Source organism: Sardina pilchardus, chromosome 24 (genome assembly GCF_963854185.1).
Source record: "Sardina pilchardus chromosome 24, fSarPil1.1, whole genome shotgun sequence".
In the NCBI taxonomy this organism is placed as follows: Eukaryota; Metazoa; Chordata; class Actinopteri; order Clupeiformes; family Clupeidae; genus Sardina; species Sardina pilchardus.
This window is the reverse complement of record NC_085017.1, coordinates 24,591,453-24,617,094: the sequence shown is the minus strand read 5'-3', so window position 1 is coordinate 24,617,094 and position 25,642 is coordinate 24,591,453. Positions and strand designations below refer to the sequence as shown.

Sequence of the window (25,642 nt, the reverse complement as noted above, 5' to 3'; positions counted from 1 at the left end):
GTGTGTGTGTGTGTGTGTGTGTGTGTGTGTGTGTGTGTGTGTGTGTGTGTGTGTGTGTGTGTGTGTGTGCGTGCGTGTGTGCATGCGTGTGTATGTGTGCATACCGACAGCCGTCCATCGATCAACGTGACACTCAAGCCCAGGAACACACATACACACAATTGAATCAGTCATTTCCAGCTCCTTCAGGATTTGACATATGCTTTTACATCTGTGGTCAATTACGGACGGCTAGTAATTCATCAGCCAGACAAATCATTAGCGCCCAATGACACAAAGTACACATAAGCCAATTCCAAACGATGATTAATCTGATGACAGGCGCTCATACATCGTCGTCCGTCGCACGGACCACTGACCAGAGCAAGGCCGTCCTCGGCCGGGGAGAGACTGATCTCATCGGGCGAGGTGACGGAGGAGCGGGTGGTGCGTGGGGTGCGGGGGGAGGGCAGGGTGTCCCAGGCGTTGTAGCCACTAGGGGGCGGCGTGGGCATCTGGACCCCCGAGCGCTGGCAGCAGTCTTCGGCGTTGGACATCCAAGCTTCCAGAAGCTTCTCCCTGTCCCAGTCTGGACCACAGAGAGAGAGAGAGAGAGAGAGAGAGAGATGGGATGAGATCATGCTCAGACAGAGATGAAGTAACTTGTATACTCATGCTCCTTAAATAGAGAGGTTTCATTTTCAGGTTATTGCATTGCACTGCGTTGCTATTGCACGGCTTGTATGCTTTAAACATTCAGGAGAGATTTCAGCAGCTGAGGGCTCCAGAATTTTTAAGATATCCAACATGCTTTGAGCTACACTGAGCAGACCCATGTTGACCCTTAGGGCTCAGCCTTACCAAGTTTCGGTTGACCTTTTATCTGGTATGTTCAGTTCTCTGGTATGCACTTAATTACACATGTTTAGCATGTTTAGCATTTCTGACATGCAATTCTGATGTGCCCACAGGGGAAGAGCAGTGAATTACTCCGGCGTTCAGGTGTTTTGACTGGTAGTATGTTTAGGGTTGTGGGCATTTTGGTGTATTGACTGGCGGAGAGTTTAGGGAGTTCAGGTGTTTTGACTGGAGGCGTGTTTAGGGTTCTGAGTGTTTTGACTGGTAGCGTGTTTAGGGACTTCAGGTGTTTTGACTAGTGGCGTGTTTAGGGAATTCAGGTGTTTTGACTGGTGGCGTGTTTAGGGAGTTCAGGTGTTGTGACTGGTTGTTGTGTTCAGGGTTTCTGGGTGTTCAGGCAGCATTTAGGGCGGCGTACCGTGCGCTCGCAGCAAAGCCTCGGCCGTGAAGAGCGGTGCCTGCAGCATGTCCGCCGTCTCCACGATCAGCATGTCCTTCAAGCGTCGCAGGTCCTGCAGCTTCAGCCCTTCATACGGCTGGACAGGAGAGGAGGGACAGACAGAGACAGAGTAGGGAAAGGGGGAGGGGAGAGGGATGGAGAAGGGTAGAGAGAGAGATGAGAGCATAAATTAGAGTATGTTTAAAGACAAGGGCACAAGAGAAACAGAGTGATTGAGAAAGGGTGAAGGGAGGGAGAGTGAGCATTGTGCATACAGTGAAGAGATGAAGACAGAAAGAGAGAGACAGAGACAGAGAGAGAGAGAGAGAGAGAGAGAGAGAGAGAGAGAGAGAGAGAGAGAGAGAGACGCTAAGCAGGATGACTGGTGTGTTAAAGACATTATGAAACAGGCCAGTGGCGTCACCGTGCTTTTGCACTCACACACACACACACACACACACACACACACACCGTCCTCCCCCACCTCGGAGCACCAACCCCAGCATTAGCACATTCACAGCCCCGCGCCGGCCGGCCAAAATCCCCTCATCTCCATCTGCAACTTAAAGGTCTCCCTGTCGCCATGGCTACATCCCTAACACTAGCTGACCTTCCCCCATCTCCTCAGAGCAGGCTACAGGACACCCGCTATGGTGGACAACTGTTTCAGGAGGTAATAGATACCTATTGTGAGACCAGCAATATACCTCTTTACAGAACCCACATCCCTAATTTCTCGACATCAGACATACATGCATTGTGGTTACAGAAGATTTGTCATAATGGCTTTTAAATGTCACTGTCAGCTAATCAGCATAGCACTCACAATTAAAGACAAGTAAACATCTAGTGTGTTTGAGCTGCATTGACGGCGTTTGTGGGAATGATCTCAAGCTTGATCTGCAGTGACGCTCGAGTGTTTGCTTATTGATATCTTCATACGTCACACTTCATAATGCCATCCACCGCTCATCTCTTCCTCTCCCTCTGCTCCCTTCTGTATCACCCCATCTCTCTGCGTCCCCCCGCCCTTTTTTCCCTTTCGTCTCTCCTTTGTAATCTATTAAAGATGACATCAGTCCTGTTGTCACGGATCGAAACTTGTGACGGCCCACAGACCGACGTCTGTCTGGGAGACAACGCCTCAGCCTTGATCTGCATGCTTAAAGAGAGTCTGCACCCCCCCCTCCCCCTTCCACTGTGAGCCAGGAGGTAAAAGCACAACCTCCGTCTCACAGTCTTTTCAGAGACACCACTGCCAGGACTTTAGACCCAAAATCACATTACCTCTAAATTACAATTTAAAGTCGTATTTCTTCAAGCATGTCCACAATCTATTCAATCCAAAATGGCTTTTGCAAAAGAACTGGATTGGATGTGTGTGTATGTGTGTGTGAGAGAGAGGTAGAGAGAGAGGGAGTGAGGGAGAGAGAGAGAAAGGGAAGGGGGACAGAAAGAGAGAAGGAAATCAAAAGAACGAGAGAGAGAGAGAGAGAGAGAGAGAGAGAGAGAGAGAGAGAGAGAGAGTGTGTGTGTGTGTGTGTGTGTGTGTGTGTGTGTGTATGTGTGTGAGAGAAAGAGTGTGTATTTGTGTTGGTAGGGAGGGGTGTTGGTTCTTGCCGCTTCACTGGGAAAGCCATTTTCATCATTATAAGTTCCATTCTCCCTAAACCTGCACGTAGAGCCCTTTAGAAATCTAAGCCTCCATCAACGTTCTGAAGCAGGTTCACAGTGCCATCCAGGAGAACTTGTGAAGAACAATGCACTAAAATGTGCTGTAAGGCAGGATAATGGTAGCCTGGAGACCAAACTCCAGAGACGCAAAGAATCTGGCCTAGCTCTATTGGCAAACTTTTATTTCCTGGTTTGTGGACACTTGTCTGATGTTTGAATTCATTGGAGTTCCATCACTAACGTTTGGTAATGACATATGATAACCACGGGGGACACAACGATAACGATAGGCTTGAACCTTAAATGTAATGTTGATTGGGCGGAGATGCATTTGCCGGAGTAAACCAAGCTGGATCAAGCTATACCAGCCGGAGGATGAAGAGAAATACAAATGAGCGGAAGTAAGTAGTCAGGCGGGGGCTGGGCTAGGATAAGGGTTGGAGTCAGGAAAGGGTTGGGGTCAAGATAAGGGTTGGGGTCAGGATAATGGGGTTGGGGTCAAGATAATGGGGTTGGGGTCAAGATAAGGGTTGGGGTCAAGATAAGGGTTGGGGGGCAGGATAATGGGGTTGGGGTCAAGATAAGGGTTGGGGTCAAGATAAGGGTTGGGGTCAGGATAATGGGGTTGGGGTCAAGATAAGGGTTGGGGTCAAGATAAGGGTTGGGGTCAGGATAATGGGGTTGGGGTCAGGATAATGGGGTTGGGGTCAGGATAATGGGGTTGGGGTCAAGATAAGGGTTGGGGTCAGGATAATGGGGTTGGGGTCAGGATAATGGGGTTGGGGTCAAGATAAGGGTTGGGGTCAGGATAAGGGGGTTTGGGGTCAAGATAAGGGTTGGGGTCAAGATAAGGGTTGGGGTCAGGATAAGGGGGTTTGGGGTCAGGATAATGGGGTTGGGGTCAAGACGGGCGAGCGGGTGTGTACCTCCCGGCGGTCCAGCGCGGCGTACTCGGCCTCGATGTCCTGGGCGCCGGGGTCCTGAGAGAAGACCATCTGCGACTCCAGACTGAGGGCCAGCTCCTTGTGATGCTGCCGCTCGGCGCAGTCGCACGGCGTCTCGCGCTCCTCGTTCTCCACAAACAGGTCGGCGCCACTCTTCACCAGCAGCTGATACACACACACAGACACACACACACAGACACACCGACACACACACACAAAAACACAGGAAATGTATGTAGACTAAGAGCATGGCAGTGGAAGCTGTTCTAAATATACAACCAGATGACAGCATTGACTAAGTGGCCTTTTCAGCATGCTTTCCTGCTGAAACAAAGTCTCAACTTCTTGGGTAATTGTTTGGCCAAAAATCATGGATACCAGGCCATGTCAGAAAACAACTAAATGTTTGAAAACCATATAAATAATAATCAACATTAAACAGTATGGGGGGAAAAGCTTGTAGTATTTATAATATTCTTTACTAGTGAAAAAAACTCTTAGCAGGTACATGCTTTTAGACAAATCATCAACTCTGACCAACTGACCTCTAATGTTACACCCTCGACCAAGCCATGTAGCCTATGACTGTTCCTGGAAAAGATTTCTCCTCCTGTGATAACAATTTTCCACCAAATTCCAAGGCCATTAAGCAAAGGCTTAGCCCACAGTGGAAAGATACAACACACCAGCACAATACTAAACCCATTCAGCAGGCACATTCCTCTAGAGGCACTCACGGACAGCAAAGACTGTTTCACAAGTGATTTGTTTTGAATAAGAAGCTTTTTAAAAAAAAAAAGATTGTGACCTTTTTGAACATTTATTCCCCCCACCCTTTCTCTAAATGTTTCCTGTAGCCATTTCTGGGAACTGGAGAAGTTCTCAGCCACAGTATGGAGTGTGAATTTAACACACGCCTCCTCAGATGCGGCACAGACGTTTAGCTGGACATTTCTTTCGCGCCTACAGGATGCTAATCTGCACACCTCATCTTAACAGAGAATAAATCTGAATCTGAAAGTATCGACTGGAACTGGGTCTTAGAATGAATGTTAGAAGGAGCAAAATGTATTTCCCCTTTTCTTAATGAACATGACCAGTTCATTAATGGATGGTCCAGTGATGTAATAGCAACATCGAAACAATGTGTTGAAACCAACTTTTCTGTTTCTTTTCAGGATACCACACATACACACTACAGTCTAAATATCAATAAACATAAAAAAAGAAAAAACATGCATATCTGAATCATTTGTTAGAATAACATTTAATTAACATTTTATTATCTCTTAACATAAATTTGATCTTTTCCGTCTTGATTTCGCGCGAGCGCTTTGACCTTTGACCTTTGACCCTTGACCCTGCCCTCTGCTCACCTCCACGCAGGTCTTCATGCCGCCGGCGGCGGCGTAGTGCAGGCACGTGCTCTTGCGGTTGTCGGCGGCGTTGACGTCGGCCCGCTCGTACTCGCCGGCGGCCAGCTTGGCGCCGGTCCACTTGAGCGCCATCTGCAGGCAGTCGGCCCGCCGCTGCTCGTCCTGGAGCGGACGCAGGAGCCGCGGCTGCAGGGCCCCCTCGGCCAGCAGGATCTGGGGGCCCATGCACAGCAGGTGGAGCGACGTCTCGTTGTGCACGTTGCGCTTGTTGGGGTTGCCGTCCTTGCAGAAGAGAAAGGACCTGCGGGGGGGCCAGAGAACGGAGGGATGAGGAGGGAAAGTGGAGGAAGGAAGGAAGGAAGGAAGGAAGGAAGGGAGCAGGAAAGGAAAGAGGAGGGACGGAGATGTTCTTACGCTCGAACAAAAGGGTAAACGAGCATGTTCACAATACTTAGCATGGAGATGCTGGCAACGGCAGAATAATAAAAATTCGATGCATGACCAGAATGGGCCACGTCTCATCACCCTTTCTGATAAGGTTTAACCAGATGTGTTTTTAAGAACACACGAGTCCGAGACTGTTTCCCTCGACTCCGGGGGGATGATTAACAATCCGCAGCGATAAAGTAAACAAGCCGACACACTCTGCTAAGCACAGGCACAGAGTGCCTCCAGGAAAACAAAACAATTGTTAAAAAGATCCTCCCTTCATCACAGCTCAGCTGAGTCACACTTGGCCGACGCCGCCAGTGCCGCGGCAGTCGAAGGGTTAACCCCCCCCCCCCCCCCCCCCCCGCCGCCGCTGCTGCTGGGAAATCTCAGGGATATTTTCAGAACCAGAAGCCGTGGCCCTTATCTCAATATTTCATTATGTGCGCCGGTGCATTAGGGAGACATCATATCGGCATTAGCACCCCAGACGGCCCACGGCTCCTCTGCCCTCTCGGCAGCGCAGCCTCCGCGCGCACACGCACGCTCGGCCTCGCCCGTGAAAAAGACACATTGGGGGGGGGGGGGGGGGAGCAGCCGAAATGGCCGTGGCCAAAATGTCATTTTTGGTTAGGCGGGACACTGAACCATCGCGGATTGGGGGGGGGGGGGGGGCTTTAGCTGACACCCTTGATGGGATTTGAAAGGAGCGTCTGCTTTTTTTTCCTTTTTTTTTTTTAATACCATGCCTCAGCAATAAAGGCTCCCATTGGATGCTGCTGCCAGCTTGAATGTGGATACGAAGAGAGTGACTCAGCGGTTTTGTTCCAGGAAAGCTAAAAGGAGAGAGAGCAGAAGCAGGAGAAAATGGAGCTGACTGGCAGCTTATTGGTTAACGTTACCCCCCTGGACAGCTCGATAATTCCTGTCAGCAACACACCTACACAGACCCACACGCGCACACACACACACACACACACACATTCACACATGCTTACATAGAAAGAGAGAGCGGCCCTTCCTGCTTTCCAGTGAATCCTGATAAACTGGTTGTACTAAAAAGCAACGGCAGCAGGTCTTGAAATAACTTCACTTAAAGCCAGAAAATGCTGCTCTTCATCCCATCACCATCAACAACAAAAACAACTATCGGAACCACCCCACACTCAAACCGTCCTTCCATTTCCCAGAGAGCTTCTGAGCCTCACGCAGGAAGATATTTATAAAATAGCCTCCACGGACCAGTCCCATTCTCATCCCCCCCCTTGGCCCCCTTTTCACACTGATAGCAGTGATATAAACCAGACAACGGTCATGTTCAATATGGTTCTACACACACACACACAGACACGCACGCACGCACGCACGCACGCACGCACGCACGCACGCACGCACGCACGCACGCACACAGGCACGCACGCACCTTGAGCTGTTAGTGTAATGGATAGAGGTGGCCGAGAAAGGGGCTGGTAATTATGCCCCCTACCACCTCGTTTAGGGCCCTATTATTAAGTGGAGATGGGGAAGCAGAGGAGGGACAATGAGTCAGCAGGGGGGCCAGCTGTCCATGGGGGTAATTGCCCAGAGACGCCGGAGTCGGAGTCAAGAGACCCCCTCACTCTGTTGCCCTCGTTCCCTCTTTTTCCATTCCATGGTCTCTCTCTTTCCCTATATCTGTGCAACCCACTAAAAATCACTGTATTTCCTGCTCCAAAAAAACAATCTCGCTTTCTCTTCTTTCTATAACACCCTGTTCTCTCTACTACACACACATGCACACGCACACAGATTTCTGCATTTGTGAACCACATACAGAGATGGGCCCCTGTTTGAGCATGTCAGGAGACCATGTACCATACCAGGCATACCTGCTTTAGAATGGGGAGTACTGCAGGGTAAAAAATGCCATTTGTATGCATTCAACATTCACACACACGCAGCAATATGAGAGAGAAAGAGATAAAAGAGACAGAGAGAGAAAGAATGGGGGGGGGGGGGGGGCTGACTACGTGCAGGACTTTAGAGCCCTGACCTGCCTGCCCTGTCTGTTTTGCTCCTTCTGGGTCGTCTCACACTGAACCGGCGCTCTGTCCAGCAAGTTAAGCATTAACTTACAAGCCGGATTACTTCCTCATGGCCAGGCTACACCTCTGTATAAGCAGCATACATTAGAAATCTGAATGTGGGTCATCCTGACTTCTTTTTTTCTTTTTTTTGCACCCTTTAAAGAGCAAAGTGTCTCACAGCCACTTCAAGCAGTATGGCCTTACCACAGCACATAGCAGACACGGCACTAAGCATACTGACACACTGCTGAGTCCATCTACCTAGTGCAATTCTCATCTGTCGTCCAGTTCTCACACCCTCCAGAGTTAAAAGTATGCTTGCATAAGGGAAGCTTTGATTCCTGTCCAAAATGCCTTGGCAAGCGCTGGGATGACCATTAAGAAAGAAAATATGATAAATTACAGTAATGTGATTAACTTCACACAAAGAACTGACTGTGAGAACTCCGCGCAGCCTTTAACTTTAAAGCCCTTCGAGTGAAGCCAGCACCGCGACATACATTTAGCTGTCATCTCGGCAGTCTGTGTCAACAAATCACACGCGCTTTAGTTCAAACAGAGGGCAGCTTTATACACACCGACACAAGAGTAAGCAATTTAAATGACTGAGAATGGGCAGCAAGCTGCAAACATGTAAAGTTTGATTTACAGAAACCACTTACATACAATTTACACAGCTGAACTGTGCGATGAATGCATGTTTGTACGAGTACGTGTGCAGACATTCACTGAACTGTTTCAGCGCGTGCAGTGCCTAGCGGTTTACATTGATCTGGTCAGCTAGCCAGACCAAATGGAACGGCGGAAACCAAAAATAAAAAAAACGGTGTCACTTCCTGGGGACTCACCTGATGAGGCGCGTCATGGCGTGGCGGGAGGCGTAGTGCAGCGGCGTGTTGTGCTGGTAGGGCTCGCCGTAGGACGCGTTGGGGTCCAGCGACTCCTTGAACTGCGGGTTGCTCTCGTACAGCTGCCACGCCAGGCCCTCGTCGCCGCTCATCAGCGCCTTGCGGAACTTGGTGGCGGTGTTCCCCATCGTTCAGTCCCCTCTCTCCCTCTCTCGCTGGCGGCCGCAGACACACACACACACACGCACGCGACGCGCTCCCCCTCTCGTTCTCCCCTCGTTCTTGCTTGCTCTCGACAAGCCCCGGGCCTCTTGCGGTCAAGCTGCACTCACCTGCCCTCAACCAGGGTCAACAGCCCACTGCAGGTCCTGCACAGAGAGACAGACAGGAGAGAGACAGACAGGAGAGAGACAGACAGGGAGTAGTTAGCATATGTGTCTACATTCTTTCAACGAGACCTCATTGTTAGAGTGTGCTATTTCTATTACCAACCCAACCACAACTGCTGGTGTGACTACAAACACCACAACAGCCCTAACAATGATGCTTATTATATAGCCCTTCACAGTCCATATATATGGATGCCATTCCATGGAAAAGTACTCATAAATCATCTAAGCTCAGAGTGTAATTAAATGTGTTTAGTATACCGACAGATTCACTGACCCGACATAACCGGCAGATGATAGCAATCTATACACAGATTACGACATCCCTTTCAGATAATGGCACTGGCTCCGACATAATAATGGCTAACAAGCTAGTGGCTACTGTGTCCAGAGGTAAATAAAAAGAACTGGGAGTACGGTCAACCTGGGTTCCACAATTTGGACAAATCTCCTTATCAAAATACAATTACCTCCCATGAATTATCTTCATTTGTTTCTGTGCCACACTTCTGATGGGTACAGTCACAACAGGCCGGAGCCTTCCAGACATCCTGGCTGCGTCCCACTTCCTTTCTCCCCCTTTTTTCTGCCTTTTCACTTTAAATCTGACCGTTCCACACAGCAACTCAGTGGAAAGCACAGAGTCAGTAATGATGATGATGATGATGACGATGACGATGATGATGTAAGTCCACTCAGCCCTCCTCCGCCAGAGGACCTGTGTCCTGCCAGAAATCTGCACTCAGACTAACAGTCTAATTACCATCAGAGGGATCCAATGGCAACCTCTGATTTCATGCCAAGGGAGCCAAGATATACTGTCGGCAGACATCTGGTCAAACACATGCTGATTTATGACTCGTCTTTGGAAAATGCATAAGTCAAAATCTACAGTGCTTTGCAAAGATCTCTCCCCGATACATTCCCACAAATATTCCTAACGGTAATTTGATACTTGTGGAGATAAATAAATAAACAAACAAGAGCCAGGAGAAATTCCATTCCAGGTACAGTTCATCTGGTAATTGAAGACTTGGCACACTTTGACCCAGCACAGGAGACCACACCTGACACAGTTCAAAGAAATGTTGTGCATTTTTGTTGATGCCAAGACCTCCACACTGGGCACTCCGTATGGGCCACCGAAATTGGCCACTGGAACTCTTGCGCAAAGAGGACTAGTAAAAACAAAACAACACTTCAGAGACAGGGGCATTTTATGCTCCAATAAATCTACTTAAAAGCGGGGCTGAGTGAGAGGAACAGGCCTGGACTACAGCAGGTGCATTTAGGGATGGGTGGGATGGGATGAGGGGGGAGGTCTGCCAGTTTTTAGGTCACATAGTCTGCCCCGCTTTATCCATTCATGGAGACGCAACCCTGCCCCCCCGTAATGCTCTTCACCTATCTGTCACTCATTCAAGGGCCCTGAAGGCCTACCAGCCGTGGCTATTCCCACAAACAATCCCTCTACGAAATTAGGCAACACTGAATGTGCATGTTGATTATGAACACAAAGGGAAAACAATTAGGACTATGGCAACTGGCACCATTTCCCCAGCAACTCTTTTGCTTCAATCTCAAATTACCAGAGAATGCAGCAGCATGCAAAGCAGAGATGATTTAGCACCTGGCAACAGTCGTTTCAACGCAAAGAGGCCGTAACTCACACTCTCAGCCGTCTATAACCACTATTCATCCATAACTTATAATAACTGCCAAACACCATTTGCATTGCAGTGAGATCAGAATTTGAGAGAACAGTGAGAGAACATACATTCAACACAATGACTGCTTTCTGCTCCTGTTGGACAAGAGGCCTACTGTCAGTGGCCTCATCATCACAAAAACAAGAGTATGAAGTCAGAGCAGTTCATCCACAAATGACCTGAGTGTTTCTCCAGTGACTTTGAGCTTGTCAGCTGACTTACTGTGTGCCATCAATTAACCTCGCCAATATGCTCACATTTAACTGACCTATGTATGTGTCAAATGCAAGACAGGGTGGGGGTCTTGCTCAAGACAGTAAATCAATGTGATGAAATGGTCTGATTTGGTCAGCCAATCTTGCCATAAGATCTGCTTGCTCTGAAAAAAGCTGTTAAATTGAGCGAGATAAACTACTCAGGAAATGAGGTCAAAACGCAAGTAGAATTAAATATATCAAATTACTGTAAGGAAGTAAATTGATTGTATCTCCACATCAGTGAGGTCGGTTGAAATGCCACGTTTAGCCACGTTTTGTTGCTGGAGCATGCCAACGAGTTATGGAAAGTGTCCACTCATTTGCTGTGATTTGACATTGTAAACCCAAAATGCTGTTCAGAAAGATATGGCACAAAGGACAGATACAGAATACTAACCCTGCTGGTCTTCGTTGACCAGGCCTATTATGAGACAACAACTCGGCTACGCGTAAATATGCCAGACTGCCTCCACTTTCCCTGTTAGTGTCTGACATAAGCAAAATCCTTTGTACCAAAACAGTGATTTCACATGGGACTGGTCTATTCTGTGTTCACTGGAACTAAGGGAAACTTGTAAACATAAAGGTGCAGATGCCAAATCACCAGGACATTACGCCTTTTTGTGTATAATTCACTTTGGATGAAGAGGAAGTATGTCTGTTCTACTGTTCGTCATTTTGTTTTCTTTGTTCGAATCCCCGGCTCCTGAAGCAAGCTAGGCTGGCTAAACTCTAGAGCTAGCTGTTAGCTACGAACACCAGTACTGAAAAGCATAGCTACCTAACTAGCAAACACTTGTCGCTCAGTTCACTACCGCCTTTATGATTAAAACTTACACAATGCTTAACAAGTGGCAAGAATTAGTGTTGTCAAAGCAGTTGCATCATGAAAGTGGAAGAATAGTGAAACAATTACTAGTTGACATGCTTAGCAATAGCTAGCTAATGTTAACGTTAGTCTGCTCTCAAGTTTTCCTCTCATACCCCTTTACCTGCTAACTCTTATTATGCTACCTGTGCAACCATCACGTGAAGTGAACGATAACTTCACATCAACAAGCATCTCTTTTTGACAGTTTTCTCAACGATGCAACTGCATCAAACTGTTAGAGACTATTTTTCAAGTTAATCTTTCCAAGTAGCTAACAGAGCATCAGAATAACACAATATTAGCTGCACATCCTGAGTAACGTTGATATAGCCAAAGCTTTCTAGGCAGGCAGACAAGCAAGATTATCAGTCTGGTTAATAGCAGGCTTGAACTAGTAGGTTTTGAGTCGGTATATCGCCTTAATGTTGGTTAAAGAGGGATATGTGAGCCAACTACATAGCTATTCTATAAGTTACAGCTAGCTATCAAGAATATTGTGTGATAAAGTGAATAACGTTAACGTTAGCTAATGTTACATCGTCACACGATGCCAGACTGTAAACCATACCAAATAAATTAACAATATATGGCACATTAACATTTAACTCAAATAATACATGCATAAACGTCACTGTCACTAATAATGTAAAGCAGTTACATAAACTGAGGTGACAGCAATCTAGTTATCTGGCTATGTTACCGTCTGTTTTCTGAGCACCTAAGAATCAGCCATCTCGCTTAGATCGACCAGCAATACGTACCCCATCATCGATTTGCTAGGACACCGGATGGACACATCAATGGAATCATTTAACAACTTGACTTGCAACAGCCTGACTTGTCAGACCCTCATAACATCATGGTTTATTTGGCTTGAAACGAAATGCCAAGCAGCACGGAGCACTGCGTCTGCTGTGTACTGACAGTGGAGGAACACTGTTGTCAGATCGTGCAAGGGGTGGGTAGGTGTGCGTAAAGAATTCCCCAGCTAGCAACTCTCATTTGATTGGTTTTCTTACTATTGGCTCGGCTAAAAAAAAGTATCACATCCTGTTTGAAAATTAATGTTATAATCTACCACTCAACTTCTAATTTCCCCAAAATTAGACTCATTACTTGAGTCTGTGTTCTGTCAATCAAACGAGACCAGACCCAATCGTGATTTCGTTTTTGCCTTTACGCTGCACTGCCCAGAATTCATCCAAACAGATCTTGAATGTTTACGTTTGCCATGTTTTGAGATAAAATGAGACTTAGAAAGTTCCACATGTATACGACGGTTTAGCAGAGGTGCAAATACTACAAATATCTACAGAGTCTGATACAGTTTTGATGTAGACTTTTATTTTGACAAAATATAACGGGACGTCTACTGACCGGAAAGGGCTTTATTGACGCTGTTCTGTTGGGATTATCAAATGACAGATACCGAGCTAACTTTACATGTTCGTGCCGTTATTACACATTTGACTGAGTAGGCGTTGGTCGGTGTTTAAAATAACCTTCTCATTGTCATTCTAACTTACATTTGGAGTAAACTTTACTGTCGTAACCCGGAACTCGTATAGTGAAGCAACAAAACTGCCACAGAAGTAGCTAAAATAGCAAACTAGCCAGAGGTTTGCCTGAAGTTCCAGTTAGCTTTATCAGTTAATATGGGCATCCAAAGAAGTTGAAGTAACAATAATTCGTCTTATTAGGAACACTAGATCACATGTTGGTCGAGGAAATGTGCAACTCAATTGACATTATGACAACAAAGTGACTTTTTAGGTAAGTTATAATAAAATATTATACACGATTTGTTTTGCTGACCACAAAGTGCTAACCAGCTCCGCACAGTTGGATGTAGTTCGCTAGCTCTTTAAGTTGGCCTCTTTCGAGAAACAATCATTATTGTTTGAGACTTGAATTTCTCCTACATACTTTGTGAAAATTATACAATCTGGAATAGGTGCGCTAGCTCATGCTGCTTATTTGGTCATTGTCGTTTCAAGTCAACAAGTTTCTCTGAAGAAGACGCACTGCCTGAATTATTTCCGGGGTGTGACTTCAACGCCTACATTGAGTTTCTTTCATATAAACAAGTTAGCCATGTTATAAATGTCGTTACTATTTTTTTGTTAAAACGATTGCCTTATTTTACTGACTTAAATAATTTTAATCACCAGTCCACGCGATTTCATATGATTAGCATTAGTGTTTGCTGCTGTCTATAACAGTAATACAGCTTAAAACACTTATGGGACACTTCACATGTTAATGAGTGAAGGCATAACATGTTGTTGTTGTTGTTGTTGTTGTTGTTGTTGTTGTCATTATTATTATTATTATTATTATTATTATAATTATTATTATTATGACCCATTACTGCAGGCATGTGGCCACTACAAGAAGAGTCCCCAACTGCCTTCAAAGAACAGCAACAAAATGGGAAACCAGGAGTTGGAAGACGTATTTGTTGCAGTCATCCGTCCGAAAAATACTGTGAGCCTGACCTCCAAAGAATATCGTGCTAAGGCGTATGAGGTACAGTCTAATCTATGATTCTCTGACATCTATATTGTATTTGATAGATTCGAGAACAGGTTTTGACATCAAAGCTGTCTGAAATCTGTATAGTAATATATTGATAAGGAAGAACAGGAAATGAATAACTTCAAAGATGTAAAATCTCAATGTTCCAGTATTTTACATATTGAAATATTAATGGTTTGTATGTTATGTAGATCCTCTTAATTGAGGTTCCTCTGGAAGGGAAAGAGAAGAAGAAGAAGAAAATTCTGCTCGGAACTAAGATCCAACCTAATGGAGACAAAGCAAGGTCCATCCTGGATTATGTTGATGAAACAACGAAACCGATCTCCAATAACCAGGGACTGATTGGTAAACACTTGAATGTCATACTTACCAAAAAATACCTGGGACTGGACAAGGGAGTGGGTAGACATGCCATACTGTATGCATAGATCACAAGTTACAATGTCCCAATTACAATGTCCCATTATCAAACACTGGCACATGTATCATAGACATGAGTTGGCTAAACATGAGTGAAGGAATCTAAAAGTGGTTCTCCTTACAGGAAAACGTGTGGTGCACATGAAGAAGTTCCCCCTGGATGGGGACCGAGAAGGAAAAGATGCCTCTCTGTTTATTGTGCCAATCAACATGAAAGGTTAGGAAGCACATTCTTAGTATTCTGATAGTATTCTCATAACTCATAGAGTACTGTTGCTGATGCTGTAATATGAAATCTGATAGTTATGTAATACCGCAGAGGCCTTTTGTGTAGCAGACTTGCAGTATTTGTGGTAAGCCTCACTTAGGATCTTGAATGCATTTACAATTTGATTTGAATTAATATCATAGACTGACTCCAAAGGGAAAATTAGATTGCATTTGTGCACCACCCACATATGAAGTGGGCACAATAAATGAATAGCCGCCTCAACCTCAGACCTGTTATCTTTCCCACTTCTCAACCAAAGACAACAGTAAACCCACCTACCATCCCGGCAGTCCGAATTTCTACTGCCTGCAGGACATCATGCGTGTGTGCAGCGAGACCAGCACCCACTTCTCCCCCATCACCTCCAAGATGCTTCTGGCACTCGACAAGTATGTCTCCCCTCATTGGGTTCGAGATTGTGTTTGCTTTTCAAAAGTTCAAACTTGTGTAGGTTCAGATCATCAAGCGTCTTTTGGTGGTTTGTAATGGTTTGTATTTACTTTACAGTTACGAGTTACAATGCTCTGTTCAGACTGTGCCCATCTTACCAAATTGTGTCCCTTGACTATTGCTGACAACAGAACTCTTTTGTCAGTCATGTATTGGTGGTGTGGTGTCTAAGAATCCGTTTCGTAGAATCCCATCGGATTTCTGCATGTCTGGAGGATAGTTCAGTCTCTGGATCAAAGATCGGGCAACTGAAACTTAATCTCTCAGAAACTGAACTTTTGGTGTCTCAAGTTGAAGCAGCTCTTCTCCTCACCACTTCTTTTTTTACTCCTCTCTTCCCCGTTCTCGTCTCTCCTCTCGCCTCCTCGTCGTCCGCGCTGCAGATGGATGGCGGAGCAGCACACGGTGCCTCACGCCATCCCGGCGCTCTTCCGGCCGGCGCCGCTGGACCGCATCAAGACCAACGTGAGCAACCCGGCGTACGCGCCCGAGAGCTGGCAGAGCGACGGCCCGCTGCACATGGGCTACACGGCGCTGGAGATCAAGAGCAAGATGATGTCGCTGGAGAAGGCCGACATGTGCGTCGTCAACCCGCTCTACGGCTCCGACCTGCAGTACACCAACAGGGTGAGGATGCAGGCCCCATCTCACTGCCCTTCAACTCCCTCTCTCTCTCTCTCTCTCTCTCTCTCTCTCTTTCTTTCTGTCATATTTGAATTGTTTTCCCAACTTATCTCTCTCCACTCCACTCTCTCTCTCTCTCTCTCTCTCGCTATATCACTTTCTTTCTTTCACTCCTTTGCTACTATTTTGTCCTTAGAGAGTCTCTTTCTCTCCAAATTTCTTTCGAGTGATGTTACTTTTGCCTTTGGCAAAGTTCTATGTGATGGCCAACATTTTCCCTCTGGGTTTGGTCGAGTGAGACTTGTGAATGTGACCTTACAGGTGGATAAAGTCATCATCAATCCCTACTTTGGCCTGGGAGCTCCAGACTACTCCAAGATCCAGATCCCCAAGAGGGAGAAGTGGCAGCACAGCATGAGCAGTGTGACCGAGGACAAGTAAGGGACTTCTCCTTTAATTCACTCTTTTGAATGACAAACAACAACAGCATGAGCAGTGTGGCTGAGGACAAGTAGGGGACTTCTCCTTTAACTCACTATTTTAAATCACTCATACAACAACAGCATGAGCAGTGTGACTAAGGACAAGTAGGGTACTTCTCCTTTAACTTGCTCTTTTAAATTACACGTACAACAACAGTAGGTTCAAACAAGCGTGCCTATCAAAAGAAAACAACTACACCATCTCAATTCTGTTTAATCCACTTTTCTATGAGCGACTATATAAGCAGTTTGTTTTGCTTACTATCCTGCCATTTGTCATTCATAACCTAAGCTCTGCCACACAAACATAATATGTGTTGATACAACCCTGCCAAGATCCCACAGTGTTTATTTAATATTTCTAACAACTTCACTGGAATTCCTGGAGTCTTTGCCAGACCAGGGGTTTATGATAAACTTGAGTGAAGTCGATAAGCCCCATAACCTGCTGTAATCTAGCATATATTTTACAGTGTTGGTTAATATGTAAAGCACTGAATCCTGGTGTCTGTGTGCAGAGGCAGACATCCCTTATCCTGCCTTATATTATTCATACTTGTTATCTGATCTACCTGGCTGCTAGTTAGGAGGAGCTGGTTTAATGAATGGTTGGATCAAATACTTGGCAGGACTTTTACTTTCTGAACCCGGAATGTTCACCTCTGTCTGTGCGTGTGCGGCCACAGGGAGCGTCAGTGGGTGGACGACTTCCCCCTGCACCGGAGTGCCTGTGAGGGCGACACAGAGCTGCTGTCCAAACTGCTGGAGCGGGGCCACTCCGTCAAACAGCTGGACAGCGACCACTGGGCCCCCATTCACTACGCCTGCTGGTGGGTAATTGCTCAGTCAGGGGGGTATTCCAAGTGGGTGGTTTAGTGATAAACCTGGGTTAACATGGAGTAAGTGGTAAACCTCCTACAACAAGAGCCCTATGGCATTGTTTTGTTAGGAGAATGAAGTCATACAGCTCTTCTATTTGGAAGTTTACCACTTAGTTTGAGTTAACTTAACCACGTTTGTCACTAAACCACGTACTTGGAATACCCCCCAGGACCACAAAAGTGTGTGGAACAGTAGTAAACATTGCAGATGTACACCATGTATGAAAAAAAAAAACTACCCACAGATAGTGACACAGGTAGTATTGCTAATCGTATAATACGCTGTCAAATTGTGGTAATCTCATATTTCTGGGTTCACTCTTGTTACGCAGGGCCAGTATTGCTGTCTCTCCTTTGTTTACTTTTCCCCTATAGGGGGCAAACAAAATGCATTAGATGGATCGTTTTGACTTGACAGCCAGTGTTAAAAGTACTTTTTGTCTTCAGAGGCTGTGTGCGAAACAAAATAAAAGCTTTGGTTCCATTTTGCAGGTGTGGGAAGGTGGAGGCCACACAGCTACTCCTGGAGAAAGGGAACTGCAACCCCAACCTGCTGAACGGCCAACTCAGCTCTCCTCTGCACTTCGCCGCAGGAGGGGGTCATAAAGACATCGTCCAGCTCCTCCTTCAGCACTCAGAGATAGACCGGGTAAGACCACATGATCCCCGTCTGGACGCCACACAAGCATCCCAGTGCTGGGACTAAGGGCTCTTCTCATTTGTCTTTTTTATCAATCCTCCCTTCCTTCCTTCCTTCCTCGGTCCTCCCTCCGGCTCGTTCCCACTGATCTAGATAAAGAATGATGGGGCGGCAACAATGGGATAGTCTATCCAGTGTTCTTTATAGATCAGTGGGAACGAGCCTGGAGGACTGAGGATTGAGGAGAGCGGTTGAGAAGGGGCCTCAGATTACGAATCAGTGAATATTTGAAGCTTGCTATGAATAAAGTTGGCATATGCTAGATGTAGGTTGGGCTTTTGCATGTATGACTGTTTTCGTTATAAACACATCAAAGTCTCATTTTGAGTGTTGGATATTCGCAGTCATTTATCACCGTTTTGTTATCTATTTGTCACTTTTGCATTGACGTCTAACTCTTGAGTCTGTGTCCATCCGCAGCACATTGAGGACCAGCAGAAGAGGTCCCCTCTGCAGCTGTGTGAGGAGAACAAGCCCAGCGACTGGGAGGAGACGGTCAAGCTCCTGCAGGAAGCCAGCAACAAACCGGTCAGTGGGCTGGGCAGGCCCTAACCCTGTCATTTGGATAACATGCACTTATGTCTCTTGGAGGCTGTGGGTAAAAAAATACTGATGAAGCTGCCAGGGGAAGAGGCAAGAAGAAGTGCAGTACATGAAGTTCTCTCTCCACCAGTCCCCAGTTGTTCCAAGATTCCCTACATTCCTGGATCTAGGAGAATTCGGCGGAATTCTCCACGCTGTTGTGCGTCCATGTCCGTGTGTGAGGGCAGCGCAGCGCACACGCCCAGTAGTTGTTGTTGTTGGTTAAATATAGGTCATGTGCTGGTCAGCATCATGTTGTGGCGGGTGTGGTAACGGCACTCTCTCTCTCTCTCTCCCTTGCTATGTGTGGTGCCAGTACGAGAAGGTGCGGATCTACCGCATGGACGGCTCGTACCGCTCGGTGGAGCTGAAGCACGGCAACAACACGTCGGTGCAGCAGATCATGGAGGGCATGCGCCTCTCGCAGGACACGCAGCAGTACTTCACCATCTGGATCTGCTCCGAGAACCTCAGTGAGTGTAGACGCCAGCCTGCCAGCCTAACACAGTGACACAACAGCGCCATCTTCTGTCTGAAAGGCCCCCATGCACTATCTACTTCATGATTTATAAGAATGCAGTTACAAATTATAAATGGTGCCCAGATGAAATTTGTATCCTCTTTTTTTCTGGTAGTTGAATTCTTCGTCCATTTTTTTTTTTTTTAAATCAATAGCAAAAAACTTAGTAGGCAGTTTATTATACTCATGGCATGTTGTCATATTCTATTGGATCCAAGGATCACAGTAATTTGACTGATTACATTGAGATTTCACATGCCTCTGTGTACCATGTAGTAAACTTCAGGCCAATCTCCAAACTACCCTTCCTGTCTAAAGTCCTTGAGCGAGAAGTTTATGTCCAGCTGCAATCATTTCTTACCAACAACAACATCTTTGAGAAATTCCAGTCCGGCTTCAGAACAGCCCACAGCACAGAGACTGCTCTCCTGAGAGTGCTAAATGACCTGCTCCTAGCCGCTGACTCAGGTAGCCCTGTGATCCTGGTGCTGCTAGACCTGACAGCAGCCTTTGACACCGTGGATCACGGGATCCTGCTGTCTCGGCTTGAACATCGTGTAGGCATCAAAGACACAGCCCTGAATTTCTTTCAGTCCTATCTGGCTGACAGGAGCTTCTCTGTTCAGCTCGGAGATTGCATCTCTTCTGTTGCCCCCCTCACCTGTGGGGTCCCTCAAGGCTCTATACTAGGTCCCATCTTATTTCTTCTATACATCTTACCCTTAGGGGAAATCCTGGCAAGACACAACATCTCTTACCATTGCTTTGCCGATGACGTCCAGCTGTATCTCCCCCTAAAGGCCAATGGGCAGGCTGCGCTCCATTCACTGCTTGACTGTCTGGCTGACATCAAGGCATGGATGGGTGCAAACTTCCTCAACTTAAATGAGAACAAGACAGAGATAATTGTCTTTGGCAAAACCTCTCCGGCATTTTCCACCGATGCCCTGGGCCCTCTCGCCTCCAACATCAGGCCCTCTGTCAGAAATCTGGGGGTGATCTTTGACAGTGCCTTCAAGTTCGAGCAGCAGGTCAGTGCAGTGGTTAGGAAAAGCTTTTTCCACCTACGAACCCTAGCCAAGACCAAAGCCTACCTGCCCCGCAGTGCTCTGGAGAGAGTTATCCATGCATTCATCACTTCACAACTGGACTACTGCAATGCTCTTTACACCGGCATTGACCAATCTCAACTCCGCCGCCTACAGTTAGTGCAGAACTCAGCTGCTCGACTACTCACCTGTACAAAAAAGCGAGAACATATCACCCCGGTCCTTGCATCACTCCACTGGCTACCCATCCGCTACCGCATAGACTTCAAACTCCTACTGACTGTATTCAAATCCCTCCATGGTCTGGCCCCCACTTACCTGTCTGATCTCCTCCATCACCACATCCCCTCCAGAGCACTACGGTCAGCTGACCAGCTGCTACTGGAAGTGCCCAGGACCAGGTTAAAGACAAAGGGGGATAGAGCCTTTGCGGTTGCAGCCCCTAGTCTCTGGAACTGCCTCCCCCTCCACATCCGTGCGGCCCAGTCTGTGCACAGTTTTAAATCCCTGTTAAAAACCCATCTCTTTGCACTTGCTTTTAATTAGGGTCCCCTTCTTTTAATCACCTGTTTACAGTGTCCCATGGTCACCTTTTTTTGATATCTCTCCTTTTGTTTTTATTTGTTTCTTTTTATCTTTTTAACTAAATGTGTGTCTCTTTTTACTTACTCTCTGCATTTTTGCACTTTACTGTGAAGCACTTTGGTGCGGCTCAGCCGTCTGTAAATTGTGCTATACAAATAAATTTGACATTGACATTGACATTGACATGTAGTGAAATGTTTTAGATGATCAGATTTTATGGTGCTTCTGATCCCATCTTGCCATTGTTTAGGATCTTAAGAGTGTGTGTGTGTGTGTGTGTGTGGTATTTATTTGCTTGTACGTAGACTGAAAAGTGTGCTGAAATGTTTTCTGCAGGTCTCCAGCTAAAGCCGTACCACAAGCCCCTGCAGCACCTGCGCATCTGGAACGAGATTGTGACGGACCTGACCGTTCTGGACCCGCAGAGAGAGCACCCTCAGCTCTTCCTCAGGAGAGATGTCCGGCTGCCTGTGGACGTCGAGAAGAAGGTACACTTGTGCTCCATACAAATACACACACACACACACACACACACACACAGGGCAGGTACTTCGTCACCCTCATCCCCACCTCAAGTGAAGAGCACATTTGGTCATTGTGAAGCTTGTGAGCAATTTTCTCAGCAACATTAAAGTTCAAGGAGCCAAAAGACAACCAAGGGAACCAGAGCCAGAATGCAGTTTTTTTACCATTCTGAATTATTGCATGAGTTCATACAAATATTAGGCCATTGCACACTTGCTGTAAAGCAATTTGTGATTCTCTGGGCCGGGGGAGAAGCAAGGAGGGTGGCTAGTTCACCGTAGACAGGCAGGGTAAAGGCTGCTAGAGGCACGTGGTTCTCCCTACCACAAATTCACCAACAGAATGGCTAGGAAGCTGTTACATTAAGGTGAGCAACTGGAATAGGATGTTTTTCAGACAGCCTGTTTGTACAGGGCTTTTAAGTGGATCTATGACCCTGTGTTGCAACTGTTGGGACTTCTGGTTATCATCATGGTCATCATCATCAATCAACAGGGTGAAAACCTCCGCTGCTGGCATGGTCACTATGGCGATTAGGAAGTGATGGAAATTCAATTTGCTAATGATTTGGCACACTGTGTATGTGTGTATCAATCATAGTGAACAATAGAGGAATAATATATAATAATGATATATAATAATATATAATATAATAATAATAATATATATATATTACACATCAGTGAAAGTTTTATAATTATATAAATAAATATAATTTTATATAATTGGTACTTAACCTCAGGAGCAAAACAAAGTCCCATCACATGCTATTTGACCTTAAGGTTAAGAAGTGGTTTATTTCTTTATTTTTATCCCTATTACACCTAAATACATATGAGGGTCTTTCTCAGAATATGTTTGGCTACCTGACATTCAGGGTATTCACATCGACAGTATTTGATACATTCAGTTGCATTGTTGAGGTCCTATTTATTTGAATGAAATCCTTTGAAATCCACTGTTTGTGGCAGAGTTAAAACTAGGAGCAGGTACTACGGAGACAGTAGGAGGATATTGAGATTTCTTTCAATTCCATAAGAGGGCGCTAACCTGACAACATGATCAGTAGTGCCTCAGCTAGGGATAATGGTGAAGAGACACATAGGGTGCCTCTCATGTAAAGTTTATACGTCCTCCCTCGCTCCTCGGGCCTCGATCCTCACTGATCTACATAAAGAAAGATAGACGAAGGGATAGACTATCGTTGTTGCCGCCCCATCATTCTTTATGTAGATCAGTGAGGATCGAGGCCCGAGGAGCGAGGGAGGACGTATAAACTTTACATGAGAGGCACCTATAGGCCACATTCAGACTACAGACAGTTCAGATCCCCCCTCCCAAAAAAAAATGTCACCCTGACATAAAACACCAAAAACCACACGCTCTTGAACCTCACCCTCAATTTGGTGAATTTCACTCGTTTACTCATCGTACATCCAAGGACACTCCGGGCCGTTCTCTCTCTTCTTGTTGATGGACCCTGAGGCCTGTGGTGTGGTTGCAGGTGGAGGATCCGCTGTCCATCCTGATCCTGTTTGACGAGGCCAGGCACTGCCTCCTGAAGGGCTTCTACCCGTCTCCAGACAGCAAGCTCATCACTCTCGCCAGCCTGCTGCTGCAGATCATCTATGGCAACTACGAGAGCAAGAAGCACAAACAGGGCTTCCTCAAGTAAGTCTTTACACATGCACACAAACACTTTTATTTATTGCAAAGTTTTACAGAGACAAGCTTTGTAATAGTAATGATAATGATAATAATAATAATAATAATAATAATAATAATAATAATAATAATAATAATAATGTAATAATATATGACATGATTTGATTGTTGAGTCTTTCTCTATACACTTTCTTTGGTATAAATAAGTTTTCCTCATTTAGTTACCTACAAAGTGTACCGCTGACTTTATTTGTTTGGGTGTTTATGAACAGTGAGGAAAATCTCAAGTCCATTGTGCCTATATCGAAAGTCAAGAGCAAAGCCCATCACTGGACTAACCGAATTCTCCACGAGTATAAGGTGAGATACTCATCACATACACAGTACTATATTTTCCAGTCGCCATGTCCAACAGCACCAATCAGTGATTCAGCATGTCTCTCTCAACATCCCTCGATCCTCGATGCTCCGTCCTCCAGACTCGTTCCCACTGATCTTTAACTAGCACTGGATAGACTGTCCCATTGTTGCCGCCCCATCATTCTTTATCTAGATCAGTGAGAATGAGGGCCGAGGAAGGAAGGGAGGATGGATAAAAGACAAATGAGAGGCCCCCCTTGTGTTGGCTATTGTTGTGATTGAGATTGGCTTTGCTCCTGGTGTTCCTGTGTAGAATCTGAGCACTAGTGAGGGCGTGAGTAAGGAGATGCACCACCTGCAGCGCCTCTTCCTGCAGAACTGCTGGGACATCCCCACCTACGGCGCGGCCTTCTTCACGGGACAGGTCTTCACCAAGGCCAGCTCCAGCAACCACAAGGTCATCCGCGTCTACGTCGGGGTCAACACCAGAGGCCTGCATCTTATGAATATGGAGACCAAGGTACCATTATGACATTCATGATGTTTCGTCATCCATCTGTCATTTTTGGCCAGTGGAGTTGAAATAACGAATCTGTATCTGAAGTTGCAGTGCTTTTCTGTTTTGTGAAAAATTGCACTACCTTGTGTGTGTGGTTTTAAGGTGCTGCTTATCAGTCTGGAATACGGGTCATTCATGTGGCAGTTGGGTCAAGCTGACCAGTACTTCCAGATCCATAGTGTCCAGAACAAGATGAACTTCATTGTGCACACCAAACAGGTGAGTTGAGCACACGAGCGAGGACCATGAAAGTAGCGCTCCACAGCAAGAGCAGAGTAGAGATGCGTCATTTCTAATGATTGATTTTCATTGTCCCAGGCTGGCCTTATTGTGAAGCTGCTGATGAAGTTGAGTGGGCAAATCGTTCCAAATGACAGACTTTCTGCAGACAAATATGCCTACGGTTAACCCCAGAGCTTCATGATGTGTGTTGTGTGTTTTTGCTTTGTATTTTTTATAAAATTATTGCTTATTTGCTTTTATGTCACTTTTTTCTTTTTTACTTATACACCAAACACAATAATGCTGAAATGTAATACCCAGTACTATTCATGTCATGTTAGTTTTTTTGTTTTGTTTCTAAGCATTACAAATGGCTTGTTTTCATTGTAATATTTTTCCATGGAATGTAAATATGTGTATTTAATGAATAATATATCCACTAACTGATATAGAAGCCTGATTTATTTTGTCTTTATTTCTGGAGTTGTGGTAAAGATCTTAAATGACGCAACCATTACTATGTAACACGTGTATATTATCTAAAGGGTGAAATATGCATATTATCAATAAGCTGCAGGGTGCTACAAGTAATTGATCCTGTATCGAAATCACAATTTGAACTAATGCAATTTGCTAATTGCAAATGCTGCAATTAATTGTGCAGCTTGCAACTCTCTACCAATGGTTCCCATGCAGTAGGCATACTCACCAATCAGTAGTGGCCCAATCTAAAGCCAAATTTTGAATATTGAACTTCAGAAAAATCACAATTAGATATTTTCCCAAGATCATGCCTTCCTGATTAGCTGAAAAACTGTGGGGTGACCGCTTTCATCAAGCAGAAAAGCCTCGAGTGCAGTTTTCACATACTGTATGCTCATGTGTTTGTGCTTGTGGCAAAACAGATAGGATGAGCTTTTTATTTTCACATTTGCCGTAGTATTGGTGATGGGTTTAATACGACATCTTACAAAAGGGGGAGCTTGGCCAAAATCTAGTGGTATTTGGGGGGCCTTGCCTTGTCATTAAAAAAAAGTTAGAGAGTCGCTGGTCTACAGTCCTGTCAGCACGTTTTTTAAGGTCAGTAGGCATGCCAGCAATGTGCGAGGCTTGCCATGCAAACTGTGCGACATCTCCTATACAGTCTGGACCTTATCAAAATGTGTGCGCATTCCAAAAGCATGCTTGCTTTGTTCAACACCTGCCTCATTACCTGTATCTCTAAATGAGTCATAGAGAGGAAACGTATCCCATTTTCTGAATTTCACAGTGCACTTGACCTTATGCTCTCAAGTGCAAATCAGATAAGGGCATGTAAAGGAACATACAAACATATCACCATGGTAACCATGGAAGTTTCCTAAAAG

The 25,642-nt window shown here is 45.7% G+C and overlaps 2 protein-coding genes across 4 annotated transcripts in view; one reads left to right on the top strand and one right to left on the bottom strand.

The window, feature by feature from the left end:
- LOC134072393 (ankyrin repeat and IBR domain-containing protein 1-like) overlaps nucleotides 1–12,761 on the bottom strand; it is a 32,029-nt gene extending 19,268 nt beyond the window's left edge. For 2 of the 3 annotated variants that reach the window (XM_062529042.1, XM_062529045.1), the window contains exons 1-6: nucleotides 12,601–12,761; nucleotides 8,614–8,981; nucleotides 5,271–5,571; nucleotides 3,877–4,059; nucleotides 1,256–1,373; nucleotides 360–568 (exon numbers count right to left, since the gene is read on the bottom strand). In XM_062529042.1, coding sequence (XP_062385026.1) covers nucleotides 360–568; nucleotides 1,256–1,373; nucleotides 3,877–4,059; nucleotides 5,271–5,571; nucleotides 8,614–8,801 — 999 coding nt within the window. In that variant the 5' untranslated portion in view covers nucleotides 8,802–8,981; nucleotides 12,601–12,761. Of the gene's footprint in view, nucleotides 1–359; nucleotides 569–1,255; nucleotides 1,374–3,876; nucleotides 4,060–5,270; nucleotides 5,572–8,613; nucleotides 8,982–9,472; nucleotides 10,212–12,600 lie in introns of those variants that run through there. The other variant, XM_062529044.1, reaches the window with a different exon arrangement.
- Nucleotides 12,762–13,233: 472 nt separating this feature from the next.
- Nucleotides 13,234–24,729, top strand: krit1 (KRIT1 ankyrin repeat containing). Its single transcript, XM_062529126.1, has 17 exons — nucleotides 13,234–13,612; nucleotides 14,216–14,368; nucleotides 14,569–14,725; nucleotides 14,925–15,017; nucleotides 15,331–15,460; nucleotides 15,905–16,148; nucleotides 16,467–16,582; nucleotides 17,314–17,457; nucleotides 18,001–18,157; nucleotides 18,629–18,736; nucleotides 19,107–19,263; nucleotides 21,281–21,432; nucleotides 22,974–23,140; nucleotides 23,407–23,494; nucleotides 23,808–24,014; nucleotides 24,156–24,272; nucleotides 24,372–24,729. The coding sequence occupies exons 2-17, from the start codon at nucleotides 14,270–14,272 to the stop codon at nucleotides 24,459–24,461; spliced, it is 2,226 nt and encodes a 741-aa protein (XP_062385110.1). The 5' UTR covers nucleotides 13,234–13,612; nucleotides 14,216–14,269; the 3' UTR covers nucleotides 24,462–24,729.
- Nucleotides 24,730–25,642: the final 913 nt, after the last annotated feature.